At 48.6% G+C, this 16726-nt stretch overlaps 1 protein-coding gene across 9 annotated transcripts in view; it reads right to left on the bottom strand.

The window, feature by feature from the left end:
* SRCAP (Snf2 related CREBBP activator protein) overlaps positions 1-16076 on the bottom strand; it is a 54802-nt gene extending 38726 nt beyond the window's left edge. For 3 of the 9 annotated variants that reach the window (XM_060173074.1, XM_060173082.1, XM_060173083.1), the window contains exons 1-10: positions 15807-16060; positions 14280-14353; positions 11847-12109; positions 7595-7846; positions 3616-3801; positions 3267-3407; positions 1804-2026; positions 1411-1688; positions 716-806; positions 494-583 (exon numbers count right to left, since the gene is read on the bottom strand). In XM_060173074.1, the coding sequence (XP_060029057.1) occupies positions 494-583; positions 716-806; positions 1411-1688; positions 1804-2026; positions 3267-3407; positions 3616-3801; positions 7595-7846; positions 11847-11900 (1315 nt within the window). In that variant the 5' untranslated portion in view covers positions 11901-12109; positions 14280-14353; positions 15807-16060. Of the gene's footprint in view, positions 1-493; positions 584-715; positions 807-1410; positions 1689-1803; positions 2027-3266; positions 3408-3615; positions 3802-7594; positions 7847-11846; positions 12110-13041; positions 13074-14279; positions 14354-14950; positions 15428-15507; positions 15697-15806 lie in introns of those variants that run through there. The other 6 variants (XM_060173079.1, XM_060173080.1, XM_060173078.1 and 3 more) reach the window with 6 other exon arrangements.
* Between the last annotated feature and the right edge of the window lie 650 nt (positions 16077-16726).

Here is a 16726-nt window from a genome sequence, read left to right as displayed (position 1 = left end):
ATTTCTCTCTTTTTTTAAGACTTTATTTATGAAGAATGATAGGCAGAAAGAGAAAAATCTGAACCAGTTATCACTCTGGTACTTGTGCTTCCAGGGACTGAACTTGGGACCTCATGCTTGAGAATCCAGTGCTTTACTGTGCCACCTCCCAAACCACTCTTTTTCCCCCCCTTGTCGCCCTTGTTCTTTTTTTACTGTTGTTGCAGTTATTATCGTTGTTGTTACTGATGCTGTCATTGTTGGATAGGACAGAGAAATGGAGAGAGAAGGGGAAGGCAGAAGGGGGGGAGAGAAAGATAAGACACCTACAGACCTGCTTCACCGGCTGTGAAGCGACTCCCCTGCAGGTGGAGAGCCAGGGGCTCAAACAGGGTTCCTTACGCTGCTTAACCCGCTGCACGCCTGACTCCCCCAGACCACTCTTATTCATCTCTTTATCCCGAGCACTTCATGCAGAGACAAAGTAAATCCTCAGATAGCTAATGAGTGTCACCTTCTCGAGCCAAGTCGCTCAATTCCATGGCATGATCCACCTCCCCTTCCAACTGCTCCTCTGCTGCGATGGTATCCTCTTCATCTTCCGCTAGGAAAGAAAATGAAATCACATCAACAGAGATAGGCATGAAAGACAGTACAAGCTGACAAAGTGAACAAGTCTGAAACAATGGATCCAGGCAATGCACTGGGTAGGCAGATACAGAGAATTAGGTCTAACCTTCATCCTCGTTGGCAGTGAACTCTTCATCATCCTCATCTGGATGCCATGCTTTTTTGTTGCACTGTGAGGCAGGGGTCGAGGGCTTTTCCTACATGGCAAAGAATGGAAAAGGAAGGTCTATAAGGTTAGAGCAGCAAGAAAATGCTGAATGAGATGGGCTGGAACGGTCTGTCTATTCCACTGAGTGACCATGGCCACTGACACTGCCCCAGGGCAAGAATACAATCAAGGGTTTTTCTCTCAGTTACGGCTGCCAAATCCTGGCCCCACTGCCTGCTGGGTAGGACCTGTGAAATTTCTAGACAAGACACAGAGGCCCCAACACCACTTCCATGCATTCAGACATGGAGGAAACACAAAACGTGAATCTCAAGAGACTGTCAGTTTACCATCTGGCTCTGAACCTGTAATCCAGTAAGGAAGTATCAGGGCCATTGCATTGAAGTGGTTATCATCAATATAAGTATTCTCTGCAAAGTGATACATCAACTTAAAGAGTACAGTACATCCTTCAAGTCTGGCATCTTCGACTACAACTCCCCCCCAAAAACCAGATGCCCTCCCCACGAAAGCCCAACTGTTCCTAACCAGAGAAGATGGCTAAAAGCCACCATCGGCCTTACTGTCCACAACTCAGTCCTTGAACTTCTCTCTCTCAGCTTCTCTACTCCTTCGACCCCTTCTGCCCATACCTTCAACACCTGAGAGGGTTCTTCTTCACCGCCTTCCTCAGGCCCATCTCGGGTGTCACTATCATGAGATGAGGGGGTCCTTGAGGGGCTGGAAGGCCCTCCTAGCAGCTGAGGGGGGAGGGAACGGAGCAGCTCTTCCAGCGGCAGTTCTCCCTCACGTCGAAGTAGCTCAATCTCGCGCCTCTGGGTCTCTGCATCATTGCCTTCCTGTTGTTCTTCAACCTCAATGGTCTCCTCATCATCCTCTTCCTCCTCCTCTTGGGGTTGGAAGTCCCCATCTATAGCAGGAGAACAAGGTCACAAAGTCCACGGGGCCCTGCAAGCCACAGGGTGGGTTTTCAGCTCTGGAAAGGGCACAAGAGGAAAAGTAACAGAGCCAAAGAGGACACACACCTTCATCATCCAGTCGGGAAACGGGGGGTGGAGGGCTAGAGGCAGCTGAGGAAGACCCAAGGCAAGGGGAAGAGCCAGCTTTGCTGGAGGCTAGAGGCTGGTTGAGGCTCTGGGACAAGAGGTCTGAGTACTTTTCCGTTTGCCCCACGATAAAATCCAGATGCAGGTCTAGAGCTTTTTTGCGCTTTTCTTCCAGTCGGGACTGTTGCTTGAATTGCACCACCTGTCACAAACATGAAATGGTTGGGTCATCAAGGATCTTTTGACCTGAAAACATGGTCATGAATACATGGTCATGAATACATAGTCACAAAAGGAGGGAAGAGACAGACTGGGTAATGGTACATGTCTAGGCTGCAAAGTCTCAGTTTCAATCCCTGCCACCACCATAAACCAGGCTGAGCAGTGCTCTGGAGAAAGAGAGAGAAAAAAAAAGAGAGATGAGACCTTAAAGATATTCCTAAGAGGGAGTCAGGCAGTAGCACAACAGGTTAAGCGCATGTGGCGCAAAGCCCAGTTTGAGCCCCGGCTCCCCACCTGCAGGGGAGTCGCTTCACAGGTGGTGAAGCAGGTCTGCAGGTGTCTATCTTTCTCTTCCCCTGTCTTCCTCTCCTCTCTCCATTTCTCTCTGTCCTATCCAACAACAACATCAATAACAACAATAATAACTACAATAAAACAACAAGGGCAACAAAAGGGAATAAAAAAAAAAAAAAGATGTTCCTAAGAAAGGGAAAAAAAAAAGGACAAGGTAGAGAAGAGTCAAATTAACCCTTAGGCAGCAGGAAAATCCCTGTAAATATGCCTTGAGTCTTAAAAATTAGGTCAGTGTTGCTTGAATGGAAACCAGGAGGAAAGCATTCCCAGAAATAGAAAAACAAGTGTAAAACAGCACTCAAGTGGAAATACAAGGAAGATGGTGAGAATAAAATAGAGGCGAATGGGATCTGAACTCCTACTGTAACTTAATACATAGGCATTGTGAGGTAACTATTGACCAATCTGATGGCGCTTAAACAAATGGCAGATGAAGTGGGCTTAGTCCCCTGTTCTTTTTTATTATTATTATTTTATTTATCTGTTTATTTATTTATTGGATAGAGACAGCCAGAAATTGAGAGGGAAGGGGTGATAGAGAGGGAGAGACAGAGAGACACCTGCAGCCCTGGTTTCACCACGTGCAAAGCTTTACCACTGTAGGTGGGAAGTGGGGTATTGAACCCAGGTCCTTGCACACTGCACCATGTGCACTCAACCTGGTGTGCCAACACCTGGCCCTCCCATTCTTTCTTCTTCAGAACACTCAAGGCTAGAAAGGTTCAATACACACTCCAGGTATTCAATTTGGGTAGTTTGTAATCTTAACATTCAACCCTTTAGAAATTTCCATCATTCCTTATACCATGCAACCCACCAACCTAACAAAGCCCATGCATTTCCCTTTTTCGGTCCCTGCTACCTACTTTCTCCACGTTACTCCAGAACTGCCTGACGTCCTTAGCCATGGTGGAGGCGATTCGACGCAGCTTGGCCTGCTCCTCCCTCCGGGCCCGTTCCTCTTTCTGCCGCTGCTCCTCATGGTGTCTGATTACCATGCGCACCACCTGGGGTGGGGTGGGGAGGGATAGGCATGAATCTAAATGCACCTCAAAATCAGACCCCCAAATCAAGGAGTAAGGAAAATAAAGTCAAGAAACCTGGCAAGTTAGTTTGCCTCTGGACTATGGGCAGTAATAAGCACCCCTCCACATGCTTCTGATTTCCGCCCTATCCATCAAGGAAACACAAGCCCGAAGCCAGCTGAGAACATACCTTTCGGGCCACACCTCGCTTCCAACGTCGCTCCTGAGCGAAGTCAGCAGACAGCCACTGCATCTCCTCACACAGATAGTCCCAGTGGCCTTTGGGGCGGGGAGGCTCTGGCACTTTAGGCAGCCTCTTCAGTGACCAGAAACCCTCTTTCCGCAGCTCAGCAATGCGAGTCTCAATCTCAGCTTCCTGACAAGGGAGAGCAAGGTGAACAAAATCACTGCACAGTGGCCTACTCACAGCAAGGGTAACTTGCAACACATTGACAGCAACTGGACTTAGTGGTTTATTCTTGAGTTTATAGACCAATCTTATAAGGAGATGATAACCTCTTTCAGATAGAAAAAAAAAAAAAAAAAGAGGGCAGGGGGATGGGGGATGGGAGCACAGGCAAGAAGAAGTGACACACCAAGCAGAGCTGCATACATTAACCATGTGTGAAGATCAGGGTTCAAGCCCCAGGTCTCTATTTGGAGAAGGGGAAAAGGTTCATGATAGGTGAACCAGTGTTACAAGACTCTCCTCATTCTTCTTCTTTTTTTTTTTTTAATCAGAGCACTGATGGGATGCATTGGATCGACCTTCTCGTGGTGCATCCCGTGAGTACCCATTCATTGGGGAAACTGACGATCCTTCCTAGCCGACTGAATCCACATGGATCCCAGTAACTTTCAAAGCCAGCAACAAGCAGCTCCTGACAGCTTTCAACCTGACGCTGTTGACTGGCTACGGAAGAAGGGCAAACGCTAGAAGAAGAGCACTGATCAGCTCTGGCTTATGGTAGAGCATGGGATTGAACCTGGGGCTTCAAAGCCTCAGGCATGATAGTCTGTTTGCATAACCATTATGCCATTTACCCCCTGCCCCTCACTCATTCTTTAACAAAGGAGAAAAATGACCACTAGGAGTAGTAAGGTCATACACCAAATACTGAGCCCCAGTGATAACCCTACTGGCGAAGCAGCATACTATCCAAGTTAGCTATTTTGCCAGCCCAACAGAGGTGATTTTTTTTTTTTTGCCTCCAGGATTATTGCTGGGGCTCAGTGCCTGCACCATGAATCCACTGTTCCTGGAGGCCTTTTTTTCCCTTTTGTTGCCCTTGTTGTAGTTATGGTTGTTGATGTCGTTCGCTGTTGGGACAGGACAGAGAGAAATCAAGAGAAGGGGGAAGACCGAGAGGGGGAGAGAAAGGGGAGAGAAAGACAGACACCTGCAGACCTGCTTCACTGCTTGTGAGGCAACTCTCCTGCAGGAGAGCCAGGGGCTCAAACCCGGATCCTTATGCCGGTCCTTGCACTTTATGCCATGTGTGCTTAACCAACTGTGCTACTGCTGAACCCCCTAGAGGTGATTTTAAGTCAGGATTAGTTGGGGTGGGGAAGCAGAGACAATTCACTGGGTAAGACACATGCTTTGCTGTCAATGTGTCCCAGATTGGAACCCTGACACTCCATGAGAGATGCCAGAGTGGAATGGACACACACACCGCATGCCACACCAATACTATGGTATCTCCTTCTATCTACATTTCTTTCTGAATGACCACATCTGCCCAGGAATAGTGAAATGATGCATATGTAACATCCTGGCTCCACAAAATAGTAAAATCAAGATGAGAACTGGAGGGTAGTTCAGCAGACAAGACTCTGCAGCTGTTCTCCAGCACCAAAGGGCCATCCATGGATGGCAAAGTGGTGTTTTGGTATCTCTTCCTGTCATTAGATAGATAAGTAGACTGAAAAATTGGGTCAGGATATTTTTATTATAAAGATTTACTGGGCTGGGGAAATAGCATAATGGTTATGCAAAAGACTTTCATGCCTGAGACTCTTAAGGTTCCAGGTTCAATTCCCAGCACCACCATAAGTCAGAGCTGAATAGTGCTCTCTGGTTGGTCTCTCTTTCCCTCCACCCCCATATCTATCTTTCTGATAAAAATAAGTAATTTTTAATAAAATTTTATTTTTATTTATGTTCCCTTTTGTTGCCCTTGTTTTTCATTGTTGTTGTAGTTATTATTGATATAATAATGTCATTGTTAGACAGGACAGAGGAAAATGGAGAGAGGAGGGGAAGACAGGAGGGAGAGAAAGATAGACACCTGCAGACCTGCCTCACCGCCTGTGAAGTGACTCCCCTGCAGGTGCGGAGCCAGAGGCTCGAACCAGGATCCTTACCCTGGTCCTTGTGCTTTGTGCTATGTGCGCTTAACCCACTGCACTACCGCTCGACTCTTAAATTAAGTATTTTTTAAAGTATTTATTTAGGGGCTAAAATTAGCTCAGCCTGTTAGAATACCAACTTGCACACCTGAGGCTCCAGAAGTCCCACTTTCAAACCTTAGCCCCACCTTAAACTACAGGATGGGCAGTGCTCTGGTCCTTCCTCTTTCATTCTGCCTCATTCATAATAAAAGTAAATTCAAAAATATATTTACTTATTATTGGGGGGGAGGGGCAAAACAGACTATCACTTCAGCACATACAATGGAAAGGGTCAAGCCTAGAACCTCAGCATATTTGAGAATCCAATGATTTTTCACTATGCAAGCTTTTTTTTTTTTTTTAAACAGGAACATCTTATTTACTTACTTGCCTTTTTAAGTTTTATTTTTTTGCTAGAGCACTGCTGAGCGCTGGCTTATGGTGGTGTGGAGGACTGAGCCTGGGACCTGGAAGCCTAAGGCATGAGAGTCGGTTTGCATAACTATTATGCTATCTCCCCCACTTCTATGCAACCTCTTTATACAAGGTCTTCTTGTTTGAAGACTTATTCACTTACATGAGAGACAGTATCCAGAGCACTTCTCAGCTCTGGGCTATGGCAGTGATGGGAATTAAGCCTGGGACCTTCACAAAGTCACTACTGCTTTCACTACGTTTGTTTATTTACGTACCTATTTTTCCTTTTATAGAGAGAGAAAAGTAGAGTGAAAGAGACCACAGCACACTATACAAGTGACCTATCTGACAGTCTTAATCCTTTCTAACCACCCCCCCCCCCATCCTTGTCCTCTCAACAAAAAAATTAGACTTGGGAGCCAAAGATAAAACTGGGAATGAGTGGTCCGGGAGGTGAGGTGGTGCAGTGATAAAGCTTTGGATTCTCAAGCATGAGGTCCCGAGTTCGATCCCCGACAGCACATGTGCCAGAGTGATGTCTGGTTCTTTCTCCTCCTATATAAATAAAATCTTTACAAAACAAACAAACAAAAACCTGGGAATGAAATGCACTGACAGTGAAAACAAAGACAAGGACATTAATTCAATGGCTCTCAAATGTGAGAATGCACCAAATCACCTGAAGCTTTTTGTGTGTGTGCCTCAAGGGTTATCGCTGGATTTTGGTACCTACACTACAAATACACTACACTCCTGGAAGCCATCTTTTCCCATTTTGTTGCCTGATAGGACTGAGAGAAGTTGAGAGAGTAGAGGAAGACAGAGAAGGGGAGAGAAAGATAAGACACCTGCAGATTTGCTTCACCACCTGCAAAGTTAACTCCTGCAGGTGGAGAGCCAGGGCTTGAACCGGGATCCTCACACTTCATGCCAAGAGTGCTTAACCTACTGTGCTACTTCCCGGCCCCCTTTGAAGCTCTTTTTAAGACAGATTTCCGGGTCTTATGTTGACAAGCAGAAAAGGAGTACCAAGAATTTTCATTTAATTTGATGCTACCGGTCCAGTGACCACACTTGTTTCTGGATAAATCTAAGACATTATGAACTAGAAATGAGGAGTAGAAACCAATAAATGTTACAAGTCTCACATTTTTTAAAGCACTTCCGTGTCTATTTTCTACATGTTTTGTGCCTCACGTTAAGTCTAAAGAATATTACAGCCACCTCTATTTCAAAGAAAAGGAAATGAGGCTCAGAATTTAAGCAGTCTGCTCAAGATCATATGTTAAGGCAAAATCCATGACAAGAAATGAAAAAGACCCACGACAAGAGCCTTCACGAGCATCCCCGACACATACGTGTTTGGCCTGTTCCGCAATCTCAGCGTGGCTCTTCTCCCACTTCGGGCCCTTGTTAGCCAGGTCAGCAGCATGGGGTAAGCTGAGCCCCTCCAGGGCCACTGGGGTGCCATCTGGGGGCCCTGGAGGTCCATCCAAAGAGGAATCTTGAGCTATGTGTTGGGGGGAGATGCCACCTGCCCCACTAGAGGCTGCAGAGCTAGATGAGGCAGGGGACACAGGATTGCTGCCTGTCATGCCGTCCGACACCATCTTAAAGAAAAAGGTGTGCGTTAGAGAGGAATAGAACAAAAATCAATGTTTAGTACTTATTATTTTACCAGAGCATTGATCATTATGGTGGTGCAAGGATTGGACCTAGGGCTTTGGGGCCTCAGGGATGACAGTCTCTTTGCATGACCACTATGCTATCTATCCCCCAACCCTTATTTCTTTATACTTTGAAAATAAACTCTCGAATAAGCTATCAACCGCTTTTATTTTTTCCTTCCTTTTTTTTTTAATGACAGAGAAAGCCAGAGACAGTAGACAATAGCACCAAAGCTTATTTTACTGTGATGGAAGCGAGTTGAACCTGGGTAAAGCACATGACGAAACATTGTACCATCAGGGAGCCAGGCAGTGGTGCACCTGGTTAAATGCACACACTAGGTGTGAAAGGACCCAGGTTCAAGTCCCTAGTCCCCACCTGTAGGGGAAAAGATTCACGTCTGTCTCTTTCCCTCTTTTGCCCCTCTTAGTTTCTCTGTCTATCCAGTAATAAATAAATATACAATAAAAAAAAAAAAATCGGGAGTCGGGCTGTAGCTCAGCGGGTTAAGCGCAGGTGGCGCAAAGCAGAAGGACCGGTGTAAGGATCCCAGTTCAAGCCCCCAGCTCCCCACCTGTAGGGGAGTCATTTCACAAGCAGTGAAACAGGTCTGCAGGTGTCTATCTTTCTGTCCCCCCTCTCTGTCTTCCCCTTCTCTCTCCATTTCTCTCCGTCCTATCCAACAGCAATGACATCAATGATGACTACAACAATAAAACAGCAAGGGCAACAAAAGGGAATAAATAACAAGGGAGAGGTCAGAGGTAGCGCAGCAGGATAAGCGCACGTGGCGCAAAGCGCAAAGACCAGCATAAGGATCCCGGTTGGAGCCCCAACTCCCCACTTGCAGGGGGAATCGTGAAGCAGGTCTGCAGGTGTCTATCTTTGTCTCCCCCTCTCTGTTCCCCTCCTCTCTCCATTTCTCTCTGTCCTCTCCAACAATGGCAGCAATAATAACAATAACCACAACAATGATAAAACAACCAGGAAACAAAAGGGGGAAAAAATATCCTCCAGAAGTACTGAATTTGTGGTGCAGGCACCTAGCCCCAGCAATAACCCTGGAGGGAAAAAAAAAAAAAAAAAAAAACCCACACAAGGATTCTGGTTCAAGCCCCTGGTTCCCACCTTCAGGGGGAAGGCTTTGCAAATGGTGAAGCAGGCCTACAAGTGTCTACCATTCTCTCTCCTTCCATCTCTTCCTCCTCCTCTCTCAATCCTAAAAAGAGGCCACAGGAGCAGTGGATTCGTAGTGTAGGAACCAAGTCCCAGTGATAACCCTGGAGGAAAATAAAATTGTACTACCCAAGTGAACTATAATCACTGGCCTTCAATCTCATTTTTATAAACAGAAACACTTTTGATAGGTTTTTTTATGTATTTAAAATTTTCTTGGGGCCAGGTGGTGGCGCACCTGGTTGAGCATACCTATTACAATGCTCAAGGACCCAGGTTTGAGCCCCTGTCCCCCAAATGCAGGGGGAAGCTTTATGAGTGGTAAAGCAGGGCTGAGGGTATCTGTCTCTCTCCCTCTCTACCACCCCCTTCCCTCTTGATTGCTGTTGTCTCTGTCTAATTAAAGAAAAAAACAACTTTCTTATGGGGGCTGGGTGGTAGCATACCAGTTAACAGCACACATTACCATGTGTAAGGACCCAGGTTTGTGACCCTGCTGCTACCTATGGGGGGGATACTTCACAAGTAAAGAAGCAGCTCTATAGGTGTCTGTCTATCCCTCTCCCCTCTCAATTTCCTCTGTCCTATCAAAATAGGAAAAAAAAAAAAAAAAGCCACTGGGAGTAGATGATAGCAGTTTATAAAACTAGTACTATAAACTTAAAATCAGATCAAAAATTTTTTTTTAATTTCGAAGATGAAAAAGTGGCCAGAGAGAAGCAGATTCATAGCGCTGGCTGATTATCAATCCCCAGAAATAACCTTGGTGGAAATAAAAAATAAAACTAAAAAATTTTATTAGTGATTTATAAGATTACAGGAGTTAGGGCAGGAACAGATAGCATAATGGTCATGCAAAGTGACTCTCATGCCTGAGGCTCCAATGTCTTAGGTTCAATCCCCCACACCACCATAAACTAGAACTGAGCAGTGCTCTGGTTATTTTATTATTTTTTTAATTAAGTAAATAAATAAAAGGATTACAGGAGTTTAGTTCCACACTGAACCTGCGCCAAAATTCTATGCCATCTTCCTACCTCCACCAGGTTACAGGCATACCCCAGAGCACTGCTCAGCTCTGGCTTATGGTGGTGTGGGGAACTAAACCTGAGACCTTGGAGCTTCAAGCATGAAAACCCGTTTGCATAACCATTATGATAGCCCAACCCTATAGTTTAATGATTTGGTTTTAGAGAGAAAAAGAGATGGCTCATTAAGTATGATGCGTCTAGCCCAGGTTGAGCCCCACAACACATACAACTGGTGCTAGGAGTCCAGAGACTGCTCTGGTACTGTGGTGCCTCTCACTCCCTCCCTACCTGAAAGACTAAGACAACCTGGACCAGTGAAACATACATAGTATGTTTCTGCTCCAGCACGTTTACTGGGAATAGGACACCGATCTGAACCCATGCGAGTCCCTCAGATTCTTCAAGCACCACTACTCTGCATAACTGTAATGAGCCCGAGTAGCCGAGGAGACTGTGTACACCAGGAGAGCACCAGACTGGCAAACATCAAGTTCAAAGTTTGGTCCAAGGTACCACCAGTGTCAAAGTGATGGTCGGGTTCTCCCTCCCCTCATTAATGAGAAAATAAATCCTTTAAGGTAATAACCAAGTGTTCAAGATGACAGAGCCAAGTTTTGACTAGATTATATGCTTGGCATACAAGAGGAGCCACGGTCTAGTAGTTAATACCCAAACTCAATGCTGCTTCTGTACAGTGATTGCAAGTTTCGTTTCCGAATCTCAGTACACACACACACACACACACACAACTATCTTAGTCACAGCAACAATCAGAACCACAAAATTCAAAGACATTTAAAAAATAAAATGGGTCCAGGTGGTACCACACTGGGTTGAACAAACACATCACCATGTGCAAGGACCCAAGTTCAAGCCCTCAATCCCTGCTTACAGGGGGGAAGCTTTCTGAGAGGTGAATCAGTACTTCCTGTTGCCCATTCTATCTCTCCCCCGCCCCCCAGCAACCCAAATTTCTATGTCAGCAAATAAAAGGAAAATAAGTAAAAAGAGCAGTTGGACAGGGAAGTTCTCACTAAAGAAAAGTATATTGCTGTGGGATCTGGGCAGTGGCACACAGATGAGGGCACACGTTACCAAAGGCAAGGACCAGGTTCAAGTCCCCAGTTCCTACCTATAGGGGGAAACTTCATGAGCAGTGAAGCAGTGCTGTGTCTCTTTCTCTCTCCTTCTCTATCCTCCCTTCCTCTCTCTGTTCTATCAAATATAAGAAAGTAAAATAAGGCAAATACAAATGTTGCTACCACCATTTCTAACCTGACCTAATTCAGGCTTTTCCATAGAGTTTCTACACACTTGAGATTGATTTTTTTTTTAACTTTATTTATTTATTACTGGATAGAAACAGAGAAAATTTGAGGGGGGGAAAGAGGGAGAAAGACAGAGAGACACCTGCAGCACTGCTTCACCAACTCATGAAGCTTTTCCCCTTCAAGTGGGATCCAGGGGCTTGAACCTGGGTCCTTGTGCACTGTAGTATGTGTACTTAACCAGGGGCATCACCACCTGGCCCCTAGATATTGATTTTATACTCATTTCAAATAGAAGCGCACCTGAGAGGCTTCATAGTCCACTTGAGTACCGAAGGGTCTCTAAACCCAGCTGCCCTGGCAACTATGATTATGGAAATGTGGCTAGGAGCTGATACATTTCTTCTGACTCAAGAGCCAACTGCTCACAAAGTAGAGGCAGACAGGCACCCTCCCCACTGTCAAACCTGTGTCTGGAGGATTGGGAGCTGAGGGTGAACAGGGGAGGGGCTGCTCTGCATGGTCCCACTCCCAGGCTCCTCTTTGGATGCCTGAAGAATGATGGGGTCGTTGTCACCACTGCTGCTGGCAGAGGGGCTGGTGTCCGGCTGCAGGGCATGCTGGGAGCTGGCCTCATTCTGGGCCACCAGCCACCGGGACCCGCCTTCCAGGGCCCGGGGCCCACTAGGGCGGCCCAGCCTCCGTTCAGGTCCACTGGCCTCTGGAGCACCTAAAAGATAGGGCAGAGTAAAACTTTACTTTTTAAAAATTAATATATTGTGTCAGAAAGTCACATCTTCTTCTGCTTTCTATGCAAAAGTGCATCATGACTTTTCCAACAAGCCAATATATATTCATATGTGCACACATTTTAGAGAGGCAGAGAGAGTGAAAGAGACCACAGAACTGAAGCTTCCTTCAAAGTGTGGGGGGGAGGGGGCAGGGTTCAACCTGGGTCACACACATGGTAAAGCAGTGCACAAAGTGAGCTCTTTTTTGTTGATCCAAAAATATTTGCATTTTACAAGGTCTTATTTAACTCATGAAAGAAAAAGTCCAGAATAGGGAAGATAGAATAATGGTTATGCAGGAAGACTTTCAAGTCTGAGAGGGTAAAAATCCCCCAGTACCACCATAAGCTGGAGCTCAGCAGCACTCTGGGGAGAAAAAAAGAAGCTAGAGTATTATTCCACTCAGGCATATGCAGTGCCACAGACACAACTCTGGGCCTCAAGCTTGTAAGTCCTGAATTTTACTGCTGGGACACATGGATAACCCCTAAACATTATTCTTTAATCAGAAATACTTATTTTTTTATATTTATTTCCTTTTGTTGTCCTTGTAGTTCTTATTGTTGAGGTCATTGTTGTATAGGACAAAGAGAAATGGAGAGAGGAGGGGAAGACAAAGAGGGGGAGAGAAAGACAAGACACCTGTAGACCTGCTTCACCGCCTGTGAAGCGACTCTCCTGTAGGTGGGGGGAGGGAGGGGGTCAAACTGGGATCCTTCGCTGGTCCTTGTGCTTTGCTTCACACACATGGTTAAGCCACGTACGCTTAACCCGCTACGCTACCGCCCGACTCCCCAGAAATATTTTTTAAACAACTGAGATAGAGACAGAGAAACAGAGGGAAGGGGAGAAGAAGGAAAGAGACACTTACAGTACTGTTTCACAGCTCACGAAGATTCCCCCCTGCAGATGGGGATCGAGGACTTAAAGCTGGATCCTTGTGCCTGGTAACGTGCACTAAACCAGTTATGCCACCACCCACCCGGCACCAGGAATAATATTTATTAATGGTGTAATGAGCCAAAGCATCATTCTGACACATGCAAAACTGGGGACTGAACTCAAGACCTTGCGTTTGATAATCCAGTGGTTTATCCACAGTGCTACCTCCCGGACTGTAGGAATAATTTAAAAGTAAAGACAGAAACAATGACTTTAATCTGCATTTCTCCACAACCTTTCCTATGTATCTGAGGTTTCACAACCTTCAAGTCTACCTTAACAACCAAGAGCTTCTCCTACCCCCCAGCTCCACTTTATCGAGGGAATGCTCACTTCCATGACTGCCTGTTGTCACAAAAGTACGTTTCCACACTTTAACCTTAGCCAAACTGTGGTCTTGTTCACCAAAGGAACATAGGTCTCCATCAACCAAGTACTTTCTTTTTTTTTTTATTTTCCCTCTTGTTGCCCTTGTTTTTCATTCTTGTAATTATTATTGTTGTTATTGATGTTGTCATTGTTACATAGGACGGAGAGAAATGGAGAGAGGAGGGGAAGACAGAGGGGGAGAGAAAGACAGACACCAGCAGACCTGCCTATGAAGCGACCCCCCCGAGCCCAGGCTCCAACCCAGATCCTTATGCCGGTCCTTGCGCTTGCCACGTGCACTGAACCCGCTGCGCTACGGCCTGACTCACCCAACTAAGTACTTTTCACACAATGTTTGTTTGGTTCACTTACATACTGAGACTAAAAACATGCAGGGGCAAAAAACACCAACTTAAAATAGAACTTATATTTTGTCTATTTAGTCTAGCTTATGTTTAAGAGTGAGACAGAGATAAGAGTGACCACAAGAAGAAACCTTCCCTCAGCGCAGGAGGGGCCAGGGTCAAACACACAGCACAGCACAGCACAGCACAGCACTCCCCAATTTGTCTACTGAATAAAGCTAAGGAAGCGGGACACAGACCACAGTTAACTAGCGTAAAGTCACACAACAATGAAATGATGAGAACACACTGCTCTCATTGGCTTTCTCGGCCTCAGCCATACTATTTATTACATTATCGTCAAATCACAAGCACTGACCCGCAATTCCTTTCACTTATTATCTCAAGCCTGTCCCATTAGCGTCAGTCCACAAAATGGTACCTGAACCCTCACCTGTGTGAGCTGAGACCACACCCCCTGTGAAAGTCTGCACTTCCACGGTGCCGCCGTAGTGCGGGGAATCGCGCCTGGAAGGGGAGGAAAACAGCCATGAGGAACACACGCACACTTATCAACAGCCAGCCCGGCCAGGCTTGGGGGCGTTAGATACAGCCACCAAGAGGCTGAAAAAGAGCGGCGCGGCGGCGGGGAAAACTTACATTCTACAAAGGTAAACGTAAACCTCGATTCGTGAAAACACAACTCCCTCCCGAGGGACAGGAGATTCTGGCTGGTGAGAAGCAGGGAAGCAAAGGGGGGATGCGGGCGGGAAGGTTAAAAAATCGAATCAGCATCAGCGGCTTCCGCAGAAGCAACGAGGTCCCACGTCCGACCGCCCAGCCCCAGCCCAGTCCCAGCGTCGCAGGTGTCAAGAGCACAGCGCTGGCTCTCCCGCTCACGTTAATAAGCAAATAAGGAAAAAAACTTCAACCACCGCATGCATAGAGGAAAAAGGGGAAAGAATCCCATCCGGAACCGGCAGTGCCTGCTGCTTCGCGGTCTGTTCTCAAAGGCTGAGCATCAGAATCCACAGGGTCGAGCCGGCAGACACGGCCCCCAGCACCAGGGGGCGGGCGGGCCCTGGGGCTCAGACCCGGGCCCCGGAAACCGCGGGGCGAACCCACCCGGAGTCCGGAAGTGCCTGCCCAGCGTTGAAGTAAACTCCTCGGCCGCGGCGCTGCCTTTGACCGACTCCCGGGGCCCCGGCCGCCGCCTCAGTCCACCGGCTTCAACACTTGACCTGGGGCTCCGTTACGGCCTCCGCGCCCCGCCCATCCGACAGACCCTGCGTGACCCTTGACCTCTGCCCCCTGCGGCCCCCGAGCCCTAAACCGGCCCCGCCCTCCCACCCCACCCAACGTGCGGCGGGCGGGGGGAGGGGCCGGCGCGTGCGCGGCGGGAGGCGGCGAGCCGGCAGGGCGCAGCGCCCGGGGGCTCCCGCCACAACCCGGACCCGCGCATCCGAGGGGCGCGAGGCTGGGGAAGCCGCCCGGCCCGTCAAGAAGCCCCCCCCGCCGCCGGCCCGCCAGAGACCGGGAGGAAGGCTGAGTCGGGCCGCCGGGGCCGGTCCCGGACAGTCTATGGCGGACGCGCGCCCCGACGGCTCGCCCCACGCCCCTCTTCCTCTTCCCGCGCGCCCCTCCCGGAGGGGGTCGGGGGTGGTGGGCGGGCGGGAGCGCACCTGGGTCCGTCCTCTCAGGCTCGCTCGCCCGCTCGCTCGCTCGGGTACGCGTGCGCAGACGGGCGCGCGGGGGAGAGGCGGCGCGCTCGGGTCCAATGCCGGCCGGCCAGGCCTCCCCCAGCCTGTCTCTGCAGGCGCGCGCCGACAGCCTCGCGCACCGGCCCCGGGGCCCCGGCCGAAGGTGCGCGCGCAGCACCCCGGGAAGGTGGGAGGGGAGGCGGTGGCGGAAAGTTGCGCGCGCAGTCACCCGTCAGGGGAGGGGTGCGGGGAGGGAAGTGTCGGCCATCTTGTCTCCTTACCTGCGTCCTCGGGGGCGGGCGCACCACCCCCCCTCCCGCCGCGGAGGGGGGAGGGCCCCCTCTTGGCCGCCGCCTTCGCGGTCTTTAAATCCCCCCGAGGCCCGCGGCTACTATCACCGCCTGGCCTCCACTGCCTCTTCGCAGCACAAGAGATGCGGGGGGTGGAAAGAGGAAATGGGAGACGCTACTCCCAGCGAACCGCTGCTCCCGAGGCCTCACCAAAATGGCCGCCGCCGTCTCGGCCGCCACCACCGCCAGCACCTCCACAACTCACTATCGCTACCGCCGGCGCGGCCCGTCCTCTCGCGAGAGACAGTAACTGGAGGTTGTGCGAGCGGGGAGGCCCGCGTGCTAGCGTAGGGCGCTGTTGAAGCGCAATGCACGTTGGGAAATGTAGTCCAGCCGGAGGCGCCTCGCTTACCCCAAGGCAGAGCGTCTTTACTCTCCACCTTTGAAGCTGAGACCGGAGCTGCGTTGCGACTGCCGACACCGATCACCCAGAGAAACGATTTGTTAGCTACTCTCAGCAGGTTAGCAGTGGATCCTGGTCCTCAAGTCTCACAACATCCACTCTTACAGAACTACTTCATTTTTCATTTCGCAGTAGCTCCTAAAGCAGCCAGGCTTCATCAACTTTCTAGGTTAAGGATTCCTTTGGGAATCTGATGCGTCACCCCAGAACAGTAAGAGCAGCTGCCTCCTACTGAGCCCACTTTGTGCTGTGATTGTCCCAATCCCAACAACATTGGCAAAATGTAACGGAGGCTTAAATTTCCCAGTGCAGAGCCCAAAACCAAGATGCTTAGCCAAGCTGTCAAAGGCACAAACGCAACAAATTTACAACGGAAGCACTCCCCGCCACCAGCAGCCCGGGTTAGAAAGCCCCCCCAAAAAACTTATCTACGCTCTTCGTCCGTGCG

The sequence above is a fragment of the Erinaceus europaeus genome, chromosome 15 (genome assembly GCF_950295315.1).
Source record: "Erinaceus europaeus chromosome 15, mEriEur2.1, whole genome shotgun sequence".
NCBI lineage: Eukaryota > Metazoa > Chordata > Mammalia > Eulipotyphla > Erinaceidae > Erinaceus > Erinaceus europaeus.
This window is presented reverse-complemented; position numbering and strand designations above follow the sequence as displayed.